This window comes from Heptranchias perlo, chromosome 1, assembly GCF_035084215.1.
Source record: "Heptranchias perlo isolate sHepPer1 chromosome 1, sHepPer1.hap1, whole genome shotgun sequence".
NCBI classification, from domain to species: Eukaryota; Metazoa; Chordata; class Chondrichthyes; order Hexanchiformes; family Hexanchidae; genus Heptranchias; species Heptranchias perlo.
The window spans coordinates 137,409,082-137,425,402 of NC_090325.1; the positions used below are offsets into that span (position 1 = coordinate 137,409,082).

The 16,321-nt window shown below is 45.9% G+C and overlaps 1 protein-coding gene across 3 annotated transcripts in view; it reads right to left on the reverse strand.

Annotated features, from left to right (window-relative positions):
- zbtb49 (zinc finger and BTB domain containing 49) overlaps window positions 1–16,321 on the reverse strand; it is a 50,396-nt gene that overhangs the window by 30,739 nt on the left and 3,336 nt on the right. For 2 of the 3 annotated variants that reach the window (XM_067991407.1, XM_067991387.1), the window contains exons 2-3: window positions 9,433–9,601; window positions 7,235–8,418 (exon numbers count right to left, since the gene is read on the reverse strand). In XM_067991407.1, coding sequence (XP_067847508.1) covers window positions 7,235–8,418; window positions 9,433–9,590 — 1,342 coding nt within the window. In that variant the 5' untranslated portion in view covers window positions 9,591–9,601. The remainder of the gene's footprint in view (window positions 1–7,234; window positions 8,419–9,432; window positions 9,602–16,321) is intronic. The other variant, XM_067991397.1, reaches the window with a different exon arrangement.

A 16,321-nucleotide genomic window follows, 5' to 3' on the forward strand; every position in this document is an offset into this window, starting at 1 on the left:
ATTACAGGAAAGATGTGATTGCACTAGAGAGGGTATTGAAGAGATTTACAAGGATGTTGCCAGGACTGGAGAATTTTTAGCTATGATGAAAGATGGATAGGCTGGGGATGTTTTCTTTGGAGCAGAGGAGGCTTAAATTGAGGGTGATTAAATTGAGGTATACAAAATTATACAAAAGTATACAAAATTATGAGGGGTCTAGATAGAGTGGTTAGGAAGGACATATTTCCCTTAGCAGAGAAATGTAAGGAATCTTACAACACCAGGTTATAGTCCAACAGTTTTATTTGAAAATCACAAGCTTTCGGAGGCTTTCTCCTTCGTGACGAAGGAGAAAGCCTCCGAAAGCTTGTGATTTTCAAATAAAACTGGACTATAACCTGGTGTTGTAAGATTCCTTACATTTGTCAACCTCAGTCCATCACCGGCATCTCCACACCTTAGCAGAGAGATCAATAACCAGGCAGCATAGATTTAAAGTAATTGGCAGAAGGATTAGAGGGGAGCTGAAGAAAAGTTTTTTCACCCAGAGGGCTTTGGGGGTCTGAAACTCACTGCCTGAATGGGTGGTAGAGGCAGAAACCCTCAACTCATTTAAAAAGTACCTGGATATACACCTGAAGTGCCATAACCTACAAGGCTACTGACCAAGTGCTGGAAAGTGGGATTAGGCTGGGTGGCTCATTTTCAGCCGGCAGACACGATGGGCCGATAAGCCTCCTTCTGTGCTGTAAATTTTCAATGATTCTATGAAGTTCCGCCCCCACTTAAAGCCAGCGGGCCAATACTTAAATGGGCACTGTACCTCATTAAAATACTAAGGTATTTAATATTGTGTGTATTGGAAAACCTAAATGAATACCTGTTCAGGTTTCCCATCGCTTACGATTCACGTCAGGTGAAAGCAGGCACCCCCATCCCACCCCCGATGGTAGACCCCCCTCCCGATGCTGGACTCCCCCGATCTCCGATTCTGTCTGACTCCCCTGATGTCGACCATGTTCCCCGACTTGCCACCCCCAAGTCCGATTTTTTCCAAGCCCGATGATCTCTCTCTCTCACCCTCCTGCGCCCCCGCTCTGATTTGCAGCTCCTTTCACTGCCGACAGGCAGCTAGCCTGTTAATCTGGCTGCCTGGTGGATGGGAAACCCGGAAGCTCAAATACTCACCTTCAACTGAGTTGCGATCACAGATTGCGATGCACTCAATGCGCTTCCGGGTCCCCCACGCAAATATCTGCAGACCCGTGCGGTACCCGGCTCCAAGTAAAAATCATGCCCCGTATCTCTGGAGCAAGGAGCTAGCTGTTGGACGCAGACTTGAACGTTTATGGCGGCCATATGGTTTAGCCATTCATCGTCAGGTCTGTCTGGACCACATAAAGCATTATTGGGTCCTGCTCTCCTCTGCCAAAACTGCTCACTATTCCAAGATCATCCTGGAATGCAAAGATAACCCCCCGCTTCTCTTCTCCACCACAAACCGTCTTGCTAAACCCCTCTCCCCAGCCTCCTCCACCCTCACCTCCAACAACAAATGCGAGGAGCTCATGGACAACTTTGTCACTAAGATTGAGACCATCCGTTTGCCGCATCCCTCCCTTCCCCTATCCCACCAAGCCAAACTTCCCCACGGTTCCCCCTGCCCTTGCCCTGTACTTGCATCTTTCTCTAGTTTCTTTCCTATCTCCCCTCATGCCCTTTACTAGCTCATCTTGACTCTGAGACCCACCTCCTGCTCCCTCGACCCTATTCCCACCAAACTGATGGCCACCCAACTTCCCTTCCTGGCCCCCATGTTAGCTGATATTTTTAACAGTTCCCTCTCCTCAGGTACTGCCCCCCTCACACCCCTCCTCAAAAAACCCACCTATGATCCCTCTACCTTTGCAAACTACCGCCCCATCTCCAATCACCCTTTCCTCTCCAAAGTCCTTGAACGCGTTGTCGCCTCCCAAATCTGTGCCCATCTTTCCCACATGTTTGAATCCCTCCTATCAGGTTTCCGCCCCTGCCACAGTACTGAAATGGCCCTTATCAAAGTCACAAATGCCATCCCATGTGACTGTGACCATGGCAAACCATCCCTCCTCATCCTTCTTGACTGTCTGCAGTCTTTGACACGGTTGACTATACCATCTTCCTCCAATGCCTCTCCTCCGTCGTCCAGCCGGGTGGGACTGCCCTCGCCTGGTTCCATTCTTATCTATCCAGTCGTAGCCAGAGAATCACCTGCAATGGCTTCTCTTCCCGCTCCCGCAATGTTACCTCTGCAGTCCCCCAAGGAGCTATCCTTGGCACCCTCCAATTTCTCATCTACATTCTGCCCCTTGGCAACATCATCCGAAAACACATGTCAGGTTCCACATGTACGGTGACGACACCCATCTCTACCTCATCACTTCCTCTCTCGACCCCTCCACTGTCTCTCATTTGTCACACTGCTTGTCTGACATCCAGTACTGGATGAGCAAAAATTTTCTCCAGCTAAATATTGGAAGACCGAAGCCATTGGCCTCCATTGTAGCACCCGCTATCGGGTGCGTTCCTGGCGGGGGGGGGCTCCGAAAATCGGGGAATCCCGGAGCGGGTCGGGAGCCCGGCTCCAACCCGCCCACTTCCGGGTTCCCCACAGACGCGCCGACGTGCGCGCGCAGCCCCCGCATGTGGGACTCCCGCAGGCAATTAAAGCCAGCGGGGTGCCACTTGAGACTATTTACCTAGGTATTTCAGGTCATTAACAGACCTGATTAAGGGAATATGTCAGGAGGGGTGGGATTTTAGAAACAACTGGGAATGTTTCCCATACTGGGGGAAACACTCCCAGTTGAAATGGACACGTTGCAGCTATCAGCCTGTGGCAGCTGCAAAGGTCCATTTGACAGGTGGGGGGAGGAGACCCTCACTCATTGCAGGAGGCCACTCTGTCACTTGGGACAAAGTTTGGCCTCCACCACCCTCCTCCTGACAAGAAAATTCACCAACTTGCACACTTACCCCAGGGTCCAGAGACATATACCTACCTTGCGGACCCCCTCAGATGTACACCTTCCAGATGGGGGCCGCCGTAGCTGCAGTCATGACCTCCTCGGAGGGCGAACAGTATCACCAGCCTCGCTAGCCAAGCCGTCCACCTCTGACACGTGGAGCTCCACAACACAGTGCTGTGACACATCCACCTGCACAGCAGGAGGGAGGGCAACCGCAGAGAGAGATGCGTCGCAGGGGGCACTACCCTCACCACAGGGTCCACAGACAGAGGCTCAGCTTCCTGGACCTCTCTGAGCAGCAGTGCACACGGAGGCTCAGAGTCACTCGACATGTAATCGTGGACATCTGCAGCTTCCTTCATGCCGAGCTGCTCCCGGCTGGCCTGAGCACCATCTTCTTAAATGTCGCTGTCAACGTCACCACTGCCCTCAACAACTTCTCCTCCGCATCCTTCCAGGGTGCCACTGGGGACATCACCGACGTCTCTCAGTCGTCTGCACAAAAGAGCCCTGCAAATACACCTACACCCACTCTGCAGTGACACAATGGGTGGCATTAGGTGTGGGTCTTCATTGTGATCCTCAGGAAGTGGCATTATTGCACAAACCAGACAAGATTCGCAACGACGTGGCAGTAGTTGTGCCAATATAATATGTGATGTGAGTTGATCAGAAATTAAATAGAAGTAAAAACCATGACAAACCCTCAAACACCCTTGTGCATCCCCTTCATGCTGACAACACGTTTGCCTTACGCTTCCTACTGCACATATGTAATACATGCCCTGTGGCTGCAACACAGGTAGTGGCAGGTTGAGTGAGGCTGACCGTGAAAGAGATGCATGAGAGGGTGAGTATGAGATAGAGCCATGAGATTGTATGAGGATTGGGTTGAGTGGTAGTGGCGGGATGAGTACTGGCGAGGTGAGTAAGTGCAGGTAAGATGAGGATGAGCTTTGAGTGGGTATGAGGGGTGATGTGACAGAGTAGTGTTGGCAGTGCAGAAGGAGATGTGGGGTGGGGGCGGTGATGTGGCAGACGGAGTGGAGGGGAATGAGTAAGTGTACTCACTTTGGCTGACCTACTTAGGTCATTGCAGCGCCTCCTGCACTGTATGCAGGTGCGTGATATGTTGGTGGTGCAGGTGACCTCCTCTGCCACCTCGAGCCAGGCATTCCTGGTGGCAGAGGCAGGCCACTTCCTCCTGCCCGCCGGGGGGGGGGGGGAGAATCTCTGTCCTCCCCCTCCTCCTCACCCCATCTAATGATACCTGGAGTGAGGCATCATTAAACTGGGAGCAGCCTTCCCCCTGGGCTGCTCCATGCTGTAATTTTTCCTATTTCTTGCAGCATCAGTCAGTGGAGGACTGCCCCTTTAAATAGAGCTCCTCCAGCTGACAGACCTTACTGCGCATGCGCAGTCTGCCCGACGCGCAGATCAGCAGTGGGGAACCCGGAAGACTAGGTAAGTGGATCCAATTAGGCTGCAATCACGCGGGGGGGCAGACTGATTTCGCCGGGCGCGTGGGCCCCCGCCGCGAACCCACAGCCCTGGTAACATCGAGCCCATTGTCTTTGGTCCCCGCCATCAACCCCATCCCTCCCCCGGCCACTGTCTGAGGCTGAACCAGACCGTTTGCAACCTTGGTGTCCTGTTTGACCCTGAGATGAGCTTCCGACCACATATCCGCTCCATCACCAAGACCGCCTAATTCCACCTCCATAACATTGCACGTCTCTGTCCCGCCTCAGCTCCTCTGCAGCTGAAACCCTCAACCATGCCTTGGTTACCTCTAGACTTTGTTAATTGTATCCATATGATTTATATCAATTAGTGTTAATTATATTCAGGTGAAGCGTATCAATTGGGGACTCTCTTGTCTCCATTTATACGAGAGCTTATTTAGGGTATGGAGTGGGTAATGTGGATCTCTGAATAAAAGCTTGGCAGCAACTGAAGATTAAGATCTGGTATTCTATCCTTTACCACCTGGCTATCCAATTTATTGCAGACTTGACTATTCCAATACTCTCCTGGTCAGCCTCCCATCTTCCACCCTCAATATACTTGAGCTCATCCAAAACTCTGCTGCACGTATCCTAACTTGCAATTCTAAGTCTTGTTCACCCATCAGCCCTGTGCTCGCTGACCTATATTGGCTCCTGGCCCACCAACACCTTGATTAAAAAATTTTCATCCTCATTTTGAAATCCCTCCATGGACTCACACCTTCCTATTTGAACATGGTAGAGTCAGCGCTGTGCATTCTCTGAACTCGGGAGTATTAGCACTGTGTTCTCTGAAATTAGTAGTGTTAGCACTGTGCGTTTGCTGAACTCGGTAGTGTTAGCGCTGTGCATTCTCTGAAATCGGTAGTGTTAGCGCTGTGCATTCTCTGAAATCGGTAGTGTTAGCGCTGTGCATTCTCTGAAATCGGTAATGTTAGCGCTGTGCATTCTCTGAAATCGGTAGTGTTAGCGCTGTGCATTCTCTGAAATCGGTAATGTTAGCGCTGTGCATTCTCTGAAATCGGTAGTGTTAGCGCTGTGCATTCTCTGAAATCGGTAGTGTCGGCGCTGTGCATTCTCTGAAATCGGTAGTGTCGGCGCTGTGCATTCTCTGAAATCGGTAGTGTCGGCGCTGTGCATTCTCTGAAATCGGTAGTGTCGGCGCTGTGCATTCTCTGAAATCGGTAGTGTCGGCGCTGTGCATTCTCTGAAATCGGCAGTGTCGGCGCTGTGTCTTGTCTGAACTCAGTAGTGTTGGCGCTGTGCCTTGTCTGAACTCTGTAGCCTGCCTGACAATGACTGGATCAAATTGCAAATTCCAGAGAACTTGAATTACTCTGCAGCAGACTAGATCAAATTACACATTCCAGACAAAGGGTTGGGTGAGTACTCTCCTCCCACATCCTTTCGGTGGCAATACCAGAATGTGCTACTGCCACCATAGTGGTGGCAGTAGACCCAGCCATTTGCTGTCAACATACAACCATACTAACACTCCTCACAAGACACATGGCATCCGCTGAACTATAGGCAAATCACAAGGACTTGACCGGGGTGGAGAAAACTGTATCTTCACAATTCCCTTCCCTCCTAAGTAGACGTAATAAATATTGATGCAAGCTATCCAAGTTGTTCACAAGCCATACAAGACTACATATTACCAATCAAATTGTACCACATATAACATCCATCAACAGTGCATTATGAAGTGTATACCATGGGTGGCCAACTCGTGACTTATGGGCTTCATGTCACCAAAGTGCAGCTCCTTTCCTCTGTATTCAAATTCCCTGTTGTGCAGTATTCCCTACATCATTAGCTGAACCAGTGCTAGAGTGATCCATCAACGTCTGTTGTTGATCGGGCAGCCACCGCAGTTGCACGCACAGAACGGAGCATGAACAAGCAGCATAGAGAAAGGAGTAGCAAGAAGCGAGGAGCATTGAGCAGAGAGCATAGGGGAGCATGGTCCATCAGCAAGCAAACTGGTGAGTCAGACGTAAACAGCAAAAAATAATTTTGTTTCGAGTGTCATGGAAAAAAGTTGTACTTCCATAACAGTCAACTAAAGTAATTCACTTCGTGGGAAGTGTTTTGAGACTTTTCCACATAAGGTTCTATATAAATACAAGTCTTTCTTCCCAAGGAAATGTTGATTAATTCAATTCAAATTATTGTCAAAGTGCAGAGCTGAACATTTAGGGGAACTTGGATGGGGAAAATAGAAAAATAATTTTTGTGCAGTTTGAGTGGAAGACCCAGACCCAGACCCAGGCTGTGCTATGCAAGTATTTTAAATTAAGACTTTTTTTTTATAAGCATCAATTTTCATACAAGCATGGGTCTGTCCCATGGTAGGCTACACTGATAATATGAATTATGGAAAATATCCTAGAGCAGCTCTATTGTAAACAGCAGGGTCGAGAGTCCAAACCAGCCCGAGGGCTGCTCTGGAGCTGCCTAACTCAAAAAACTATTATCTTGATTGCAGTGTCAACTGTGGGCAGGCAGTTTTTGCACAGTCAACGACAGCACTCTTGAACATAAATTTTCAAACCTCTGCGGTTTGACAACAGGGACTCTTCATCTGATCCAATTTTTTTTCTGGCTCTTCAGCTTTGAATGATTGACTAACTCTCATGTGTACAACACAAAGCCCACCATGATGTACTGTAATTACATATTTTCAAAACAGAAATAAAATTAAAAATTGAGCGTTTCCAACACTTACTGTACCTGTATGAGAGCGTCTATGTAGCTCTAGGTTGCTTGGGTGCTTAAAGGTTTTCCCACACAGTTCACAACAATATTGCTTCTGTGACTGACAAAGTTGGGATTGAACATTTGAATTATTTAAAGACTGGTCAAGAACTTCCTCTGAATCTCCAGTAGCTGCATGGTCAACTTGTACCACATCACTCCCCCTCAAAGGCGAGTCAATTAGTTTCATTTGTTCCTGATCTTTTTCCCCTGTACCATTGCCTTGACTCAGATTCTCTTTGGGCTGCTTGTTTGAACCGAGTTCATTCATTTTCTCTGCTTCGGTTGCTTCATTCACTTTAGGTAGCACAGAAGGTGACTCGAGCAGCTTCTGGGACCTTAAGTAATCATACTTCTTCAGAGGGATTGTCTTTTTCACATGAGGCAACTGCCTGATGGGTTGAGGTTCGATGTTCCCTGCACCCTGACCAAAGGACCACCTTTCTTCTGTATGCATGGCCATGTCAGACGAGGAGGGCTCCTGACTAGCAGTGTTGCATTCTGAATGCTCAAGGACAGATACATCCTTAGTGGTTACTGCCGCGCTTAAACCATCATCGAGATCTGCTCTTCTTTGTTCCCCTTGATTATTATTGAAAAAAGGCGACAGATTTTGTTTGAACATTTCTTTTCCATAACAACTGTACAATTTAGAAGGCTGTTGAGAACTATGCCTCATTGGATAATCTGAAGAATTCCTGTCCGGAAGTCCAGGTGTTTGGTTCTGTAAAGTGGCTGATATTTCAGCTTGGGAAATATCTGGGAGCGGTCTATATAAAAGGCCCAGCTCCTGTGCTTTATGAATATGACTCTGTATCCCAAATGAGCAGTCGCGATTTATCTCAGTGCCATCGTTATTCTCTAACATGTCCTCTGTATCGGTTGTCAAGGCCCCATGCAGTGAAATGGCACCAGTGGCTGTCAAGTTTCCGGTACCACCTGTGACATTTGCTGAAACCTTAAGGAAAGTATAACACAAACTGAGCACGTTTGGTACCTGTAAACACTGAGCAATGTCCAACACTGCCTGGACATTTTCATGGCTAAGATCAAGGTGGGAAGTATACATAAAATCCAGAATCTGACCAATGCCACCAACATTTTTAATGTCCAAATGGAAGACATCACGGCTTTGACCTGAAGAATTCTGAAATAAGGTCCTGAAACATAACAGATACAAAATAAAATGACTTCCAGTTGAAAAGTATAATTGACAGCACTTTACTACTTTAACGACTTTAGTAAAAAAACAAATGAAGCCCTAAAGTCATTTACTTGAAAAAAATAAGATCTTAAATTGTCACAATATTTGCTGTAATGGTGAAAGTGACTATTTGATGTTTTTAGTTCACTCCATAAACACTATGCTGCACAATAATTTAAAAGTGCGCTAAAGGCATTCCATGAAGAGTTTTCAACAAGAAATGTGGTCAGTCAGCCAATAACTCCAGCTGGCTGATAAACCACATGTCTAGCAAAAAGCACTTCCCTAGATGTCTTTAGAGAAGATTTGCCACTGGTGTTATTGGCTGATGGATCACTATCATCTAAAATCCATAATTTATTTTGACTTTAAAGAGCACAAAAAGATACATTCAAAACATAACTAACAACTTCTAGATTATTCAAACACAGAAAATCTGTGGAAAGGAGTCAATATGAAAAATTTGTGGTACGTTAAACATAACTTGCAACAACAAAAACCCCCACCAAATTAGAAAGGCTCGTACACATCTACAGTAAAGTTACAGATAGCTGTATATCCAGCCAAATTCAGGTGGATTCTGACACATTGTAATGTGAATTATAATGAAATAAAAGTTAATTAGGAAAACTGTTTGAAACATGCCATATGCATTAAAATTAAATGTATTTTTTCACCATCTATTTATGGAAATGAACAAATCTCCCATTGTGTTGCTCAGTCAGCTGGAGGAGTGCGATCTGGAAATGTGTGATGGGGAATTTTTCATAGGGAGCATGTGTGACAATAGAGGAAGTGTTTGCTACATGAAAGACTTTTAATATATTATATACACGTGAACACTTCCATTTGTCAGTTGTGAGCATTCAGCAAAGGCTGGCTGATATAAAAATAAAACAGATGGCTTTTAGAGTGAATATAATTCCAGTAGAGAATTTCAAAATAAACATTACAAATATTTCATACCCACCTAAAATACTGGCTGAATGCAGCCAGCACATTCTTATGGGCCTTAAAGCAGACACCCTTCACCACCAGCATGCAGTCACATAGAAAGCCTTGGATTCGCTGTTCATGAAGCTGCTGTAAAAGATGGCAGCTGTGGTTTCCGAGGGATTCAGCTGCCATTCTTTAGCTACCTTAGGACAGAAAAAAAACTCCTACTTAACATGAGACATACTTAAAAGATACACAACCAAATGGAGGGGATGTGGTTTGATTTGTATGGTGGGATGAATCAAACTCAGCTTAGGCAGAAAGCCATTCACAGATTACAATTAAACCAAGAGGTTTTGCAACGTTTTTCACAAGTTACAAACAAAATGGTCAGTTAATATTATTTGTACAACTTGCATTAATTAAAATGTAACTTTCTTATGTATGGTTCATAAGAAAAACCTACCTGGCATATTTATACAGTTTTGCAGTTAAAATTAATATTATTTTACGGCAGTATGTTTATGCTATGCTTTCATCTGTGTAGTGCATAGGAAACACTGGTTGGGATGTTTTATTACATTAAATGCACCACACAATGCAAGTTATTGTAGTAAAAGGTACAAGTTCAAAGTTGTAATTAACTCCCAAATAATGGAACGGTTTTATTTCCTTTTAAAAGGGCCCACTGAGACTGCCCTCACTGTAAACGTACCATAGTCAAACATTATTACAAATGGGAATGAGGAGGACGAAAAAGGGGGAAGGAAGCGTGGAAAAACATGAAGAAAATATTGTCAGCACCAAAATAGTTGCAAGCATCTTGCTGCTAGCAACGATAGCATATCGGTTATGTTACTGGACTAATAATCTGGAAGATACGAGTTCAAATCCCGCCACGGCAGATGGGGAATTTAAATTCAGTTAATTAAATAAAAAATCTGGAATAACAAGCTAGTATCAGTAATGGCGACCATGAAACTATGGATCGTCGTAAAAACTCATCTGGTTCACTAATGCCCTTTAGGGAAGGAAAGCTGCCGTCCTTACCTGGTCTAACCTATATGTGACAGCAATGTGGATGATTCTGAACTGCCCTCTGAAATAGCCTAGCAAGCCACTCAGTTGTACAATCCCACTACAAAAGTCATAATAAGAATTAAACCAGACCGACCACTGGCATCAGACCACTAGGCACCGGACACGACAAAGGCAAACCAAGCCCAGTCGACCCTGCAAAGTCCTCCTCACTAACATCTGGGGACTTGTGCCAAATTGGGAGAGCTGTCCCACACACTGATCAAGCAACAGCTTGACATAGCCACACTCACAGGGTCATACCTTTCAGCCAACGTCCCAGACTCTTCCATCATCATCCCTGGGTATGTCCTGTCCCAGCTGCAGGACAGACCCACCAGAGGTGGTGGCACAGTAGTATACAGTCAGGAGGAAGTGGCCCTGGGAGTTCTCAACAATGACTCCGGACCCCATGAAGTCTCATGGCATCAGGTCAAACATGGGCAAGGAAACCTCCTGCTGATTAACACCTACCGTCCTCTCTCAGCTGATGAATCAGTCCTCCTCCATGTTGAGCATGAAAAGTGGCTCAGTAGCACCACTACTGACTGAGCTGGCTGAGTCCTGAAGGTCATAACTGCCAGACTGGGCCTGCAGCAGGTGGTGAGACAACTAACACGAGGGAAAAGCCTACTTGACTTCGTCCTCACCAATCTACCTGTCGCAGATGCATCTCTCCATGACAGTATTGGTAGGAGTGACCACCACATAGTCCTTGTGGAGACAAAGTCCCGTCTTCACATTGAGGACACTGTCCATCGTGTTGTGTGGCACTACCACCTTGCTAAATGTGATAGATTCGGAATAGATCTAGCTGCTCAAAACTGGGCATCCATGGGATTCTGTGGGTCAACACCAGCAGCAGAATTGTATTCCAGCACAATCTGTAACCTCATGGCCCAGCACATCCCTCATTCTACCATTACCAACAAGCCAGGGGATCAACCCTGGTACAATGAGGAGTGTAGGTGAGCATGCCAGGAGCAGCACCAGGCGTACCTAAAAATGAGGTGCCAACCTGGTGAAGCTACAACACAGGACTAAATGCATGCTAAACAGCAGAAGTAACAAGCTATAGACAGAGCTAAGCGATCCCACAACTAACGGATCAGATCAAAGGTCTGCAGTCCTGCCACATCCAGTTGTGAACGGTGGTGGACGATTAAACAACTAACGGGAGGAGGAGGCTCTGTAAACATCCTCATCCTCAATGATGGCAGAGCTCAGCACGTGAGTGCAAAAGGCAAGGCTGAAGTGTTTGCAACCATCTGCAGCCAGAAGTGCCGAGTGGATGATCCATCTCAGCATCCTCCCGAGATCCTCATCATCACAGAAGCCAGTCTTAAGCCAATTCGATTCACTCCACGTGATATCAAGAAACGGCTGAGTGCACTGGATACAGCAAAGGCTATGGGCTCCGACAACATCCTGGCTGTAGTGCTGAAGATTTGTGCTCCAGAACTAGCCACGCCTCTAGCCAAGCTGTTCCAGTACAGCTACAACACTAGCATCTACCCAACAAAGTGGAAAATTGCCCAGGTATGTCCTGTCCACAAAAAGCAGGACAAATGCAATCCGGCCAATTACCGCCCCATCAGTCTACTCTCAATCATCAGCAAAGTGATGGAAGGTGTCGTCGACAGTGCTATCAAGTGACACTTACTCATCAATAACCTGCTAAGCGATGCTCGATTTGGGTTCCACCAGGACCGCTCAGCTCCAGACCTCATTACAGCCTTGGTCCAAACATGGACAAAAGAGCTGAATTCCAGAGGTGGGGTGAGAGTGACTACGCTTGACATCAAGGCAGCATTTGACCGACTGCGGCATCAAGGAGCCCTAGTAAAATTGAAGTCAATGGGAATCGAGGGGAAAACTCTCCAATAGCTCGAGTCATACCTAACACAAAGGAAGATGCTAGTAGTTGTTGGAGGCCAATCACCTCAGCCCCAGGACATCGCTGAAGGAGTTCCTCAGGTCAGTGTCCTAGGCCCAACCATCTTCAGCTGCTTCATCAATGACCTTCCCTCCATCATAAGGTCAGAAGCGGGGATGTTCGCTGATGATTGCACAGTGTTCAGTTCCATTCGCAACCCCTCAGATAATGAAGCAGTCCATGCCCGCATGCAGCAAGGCCTGGCAACATCCAGGCTTGGGCTCATAAGTGGCAAGTAACATTTGTGCCACATAAGTGCAAGGCAATAACCATCTCCAACAAGAGTGAGTCTAACCACCTCCCCTTGACATTCAACGGCACTACGATCGCCGAATCCCCCACCATCAACATCCTGGGGGTCACCATTGATCAGAAACATAACTGGACCAGCCACATAAATACTGTGGCTACAAGTGCAGGTCAGAGGCTGGGAATTCTGTGGCGAGTGACTCACCTTCTAACTCCCCAAAGCCTTTCCACCACCTATAGGGCACAAGTCAGGAGTGTGATGGAATACTGTCCACTCTCCATTTTCTTATAGAAAATAAATTCTGTTCCTGTTGCAGTGTAACCCGATAGCTTTTTCTGGTGTTTAAGTCAACTGTTTCACTTTAGAATAATAAATAACACCCTACTTTCATTTGTTCCATATTAGTAGGCTTGGGTTAAAACTGAATTGACCACAGATCTGTTTAAAAAGGAGAAATCACTTTTGGTTCGATGATTTAATGCCTAATTTACTTTTCTAAATACCTTACTTCCAACTTGCAACACATTTCAAACATCTCTTTGCCAACATATACCATATTTATATAGTTAGTTAAAGAGCTGTCCATAGTTATAATTTTTTCACACAAATACAATAACTTCCAAAACTGTACAGTAAAATTGGCTATACATAGTGTGCATGGGTCAATATCCTTTCTATTCATTCCAGAGTATCCTTCACATGCCTGGAAAAATAATGGTATGTGATCTGAGGAATATCAGCTGGAAAGTCTTTTTGACCTTTCAAAGTATGCAGAATTGTTCCGTCAAGTAACATTTAATTTTGTCTGCATTTTGGATACTAAATATACATTACAAAGCAGAATCAGTTGCAAATGTACAAAACCATTGAACAGCTTCTGATAGCTGGGAAAAGAAAAATGGAACTTACCTTGTAGCTTCCTAGTTGGCTGCCCTGAGTCACTTTTTTGTTAATTTTACATTTTCTAAATCAACAATTTCTGCAGTTCCTTCACATTCTTGTGACATTGATGTTAATACATGTAAGCTTATGGTTAGTCAACAGGAAAACAGACACCACACAAGCAGCACAATAGCACTTGGAACAGCAAAGATGTTGAAGGCTGCAACTATTCTGTAAGTTATGGTTATAATGTGGAAAAGTGATTTAACGCCACTGTAATTTGTTCTATGGTGCAGAATTAGTACTTTCCTCTGCTGGCTGATTTTACTGAAAATTACACAAATAAAGGAATGTTCCCCATTTTATACTTTTCACTGAAAATAGCAAAGATGAAAATATACCCTACAATTTCTGCAAGCTCCTGCAGTTTGAGGAAAACTAAACTTTTAAATCAGCTGTCTGCAAAACAAGATGATAAACGGCAGCGAGGTGCCTCAGCGGGGAAAGGTGCAAAACGTTGCCTGCAGAAGGCAGCACTCCAAGGTTGAATGGTGGATATGCAAGGGAGAATTCTGGTATTCTGCTTGTTTACCTTTGGGCATCAGGGAGTATCTATGAAGAGCGTTTTCTCAGGAGATTAAATGGGTGAGGTAGAGTCCATGAGAAAAAAGATTGAATATTGTTTTGGAAGGAATGAGTTTGATGATCTGTATGGCCTTTTTGTCCCATGCTTAACAGTCTCATTGATCTAACTGGAGAAAATTTAAAAATTCAATATTAGCAATATATATATATATATTATGTAAAAACCTTTAATGCCACAAAACATCCCAAAGCACCACAGTTGGCAGTCAGACAAGATTAGGAGGGGTGTTACAGGAGGTGGTCAAAGGCATAATTGAAGATGTAGGTTTTTAGGAGGCGTTTGAAGGTGGAGAGAAATTTCGCAAGGCAGAAGGGTTTAAGAAAAATAAAGAATTCCAGAGTGTGGGGGCAAGTTGAAAGTCTGTCAACAATGGTCGAACACAGGGAGGGGTGGAATGCATAGCAGACCAGAATTGGAAGAGCAGAGAGTATGAGCACGGATTCAGGGCTAGAGGAAGGGGCAGAGGTAGGGAGGAGCGAGGCTGAGGAAAGATTTGTAAATGAGGACTTTGAAGTCAATTTGCTGAGGAACTGGGAGCCAATACAGCTTTTTTTTTTATTCGTTCATGGGATGTGGGCGTCGCTGGCAAGGCCAGCATTTATTGCCCATCCGTAATTGCCCGTGAGAAGGTGGTGGTGAGTCGCCTTCTTGAACCGCTGTGTGGTGAAGGTTCTCCCATAGTGCTGTCAGGAATGGAGTTCCAGGATTTTGACCCAACGATGATATATTTCCAAGACGGGATGGTGTGTGACTTGGAGGGGAACGTGCAGGCGGTGTTGCTCCCATGTGCCTGCTGCCCTTGTCCTTCTAGGTGGTCGAGGTCACGGGTTTGGGAGGTGCTGTTGAAGAAGCTTGGCGAGTTGCTGCAGTGCATCCTGTGGATGGTACACACTGCAGCCACAGTGCGCCGGTGGTGAAGGGAGTGAATGGTTAGGGTGGTGGATGGGGTGCCAATCAAGTGGGCTGCTTTGTCCTGGATGGTGTCAAGCTTCTTGAGTGTTGTTGGAGCTGCACTCATCCGGCAAGTGGAGAGTATCCATCACACTCCTGACTTGTGCCTTATGGATGATGGAAAGGCTTTGGGGAGTCAGGAGGTGAGTTACTCACTGCAGAATACTCAGCCTCTGACCTGCTTTTGTAGCCACAATATTTATATGGCTGGTCCAGTTAAGTTTCTGGTCAATGGTGACCCCCAGGATGTTGATGGTGGGGGAAACGGTGATGGTAATGCTGTTGAATGTCAAGGGCAAGTGGTTAGACTCTCTCTTGTTGGAGATGGTCATTGCCTGGCACTTGTCTGGCGCAAATGTTACTTGCCACTTATTAGCCCAAGCCTGGATGTTGTCCAGGTCTTACTGCATGCGGGCACGGACTGCTTCATTATCTGAGGAATTGCGAATGGAGCTGAACACTATGCAATCATCAGCGAACATCCCCATTTCTGACCTTATGATAGAGGGAAGGTCATTAATGAAGCAGCTGAAGATGGTTGGGCCTAGGACACTGCCCTGAGGAACTCCTGCAGCAATGTCCTGGGGCTGAGATGATTGGCCTCCAACAACCACTACCATCTTCCTTTGTGCCAGGTATGACTCCAGCCACTGGGGAGTTTCCCCCGATTCCCATTGACTAGGGCTCCTTGGTGCCACACTCAGTCAAAAAGAGCTTGGCAAGGACTTGGGGAATAGGTAAGTGGGACTTTATGCAGGATGGGATGCAGGCGGTAAAGTTCTGGAAGAGTTGGAGTTTAAGGAGGGTGGAGCTCAGGAAGCTGATTAGGAAAATGTTGAAATTGCCATGGCAGTGAAGATGTGCATGCAGGTTTTCAGTGGCAGTGGGTGTGAAGTAGGGATGACGATGAGTGATATTTCTGAGGTGGAAATAGGCAGTCATGCTGCTGCATTAGACATGGGGTTTGAATCTCAGCTCAGGGACAAGTAGAACACTGAGGTTGCGGGTAAATGAGGCAGAAAAACTTTATTCAGAACTTGCTTGAACACTATCTGCTGAAAAATGTTAATGTCAAGCTCTGACATTAATTAACATAGTTCTATACTCACCATTATTAAGAAAGTACCCTCCAAATTATTCATCATTTAAATATAATTCTAGATATTTACTAACATATGGCT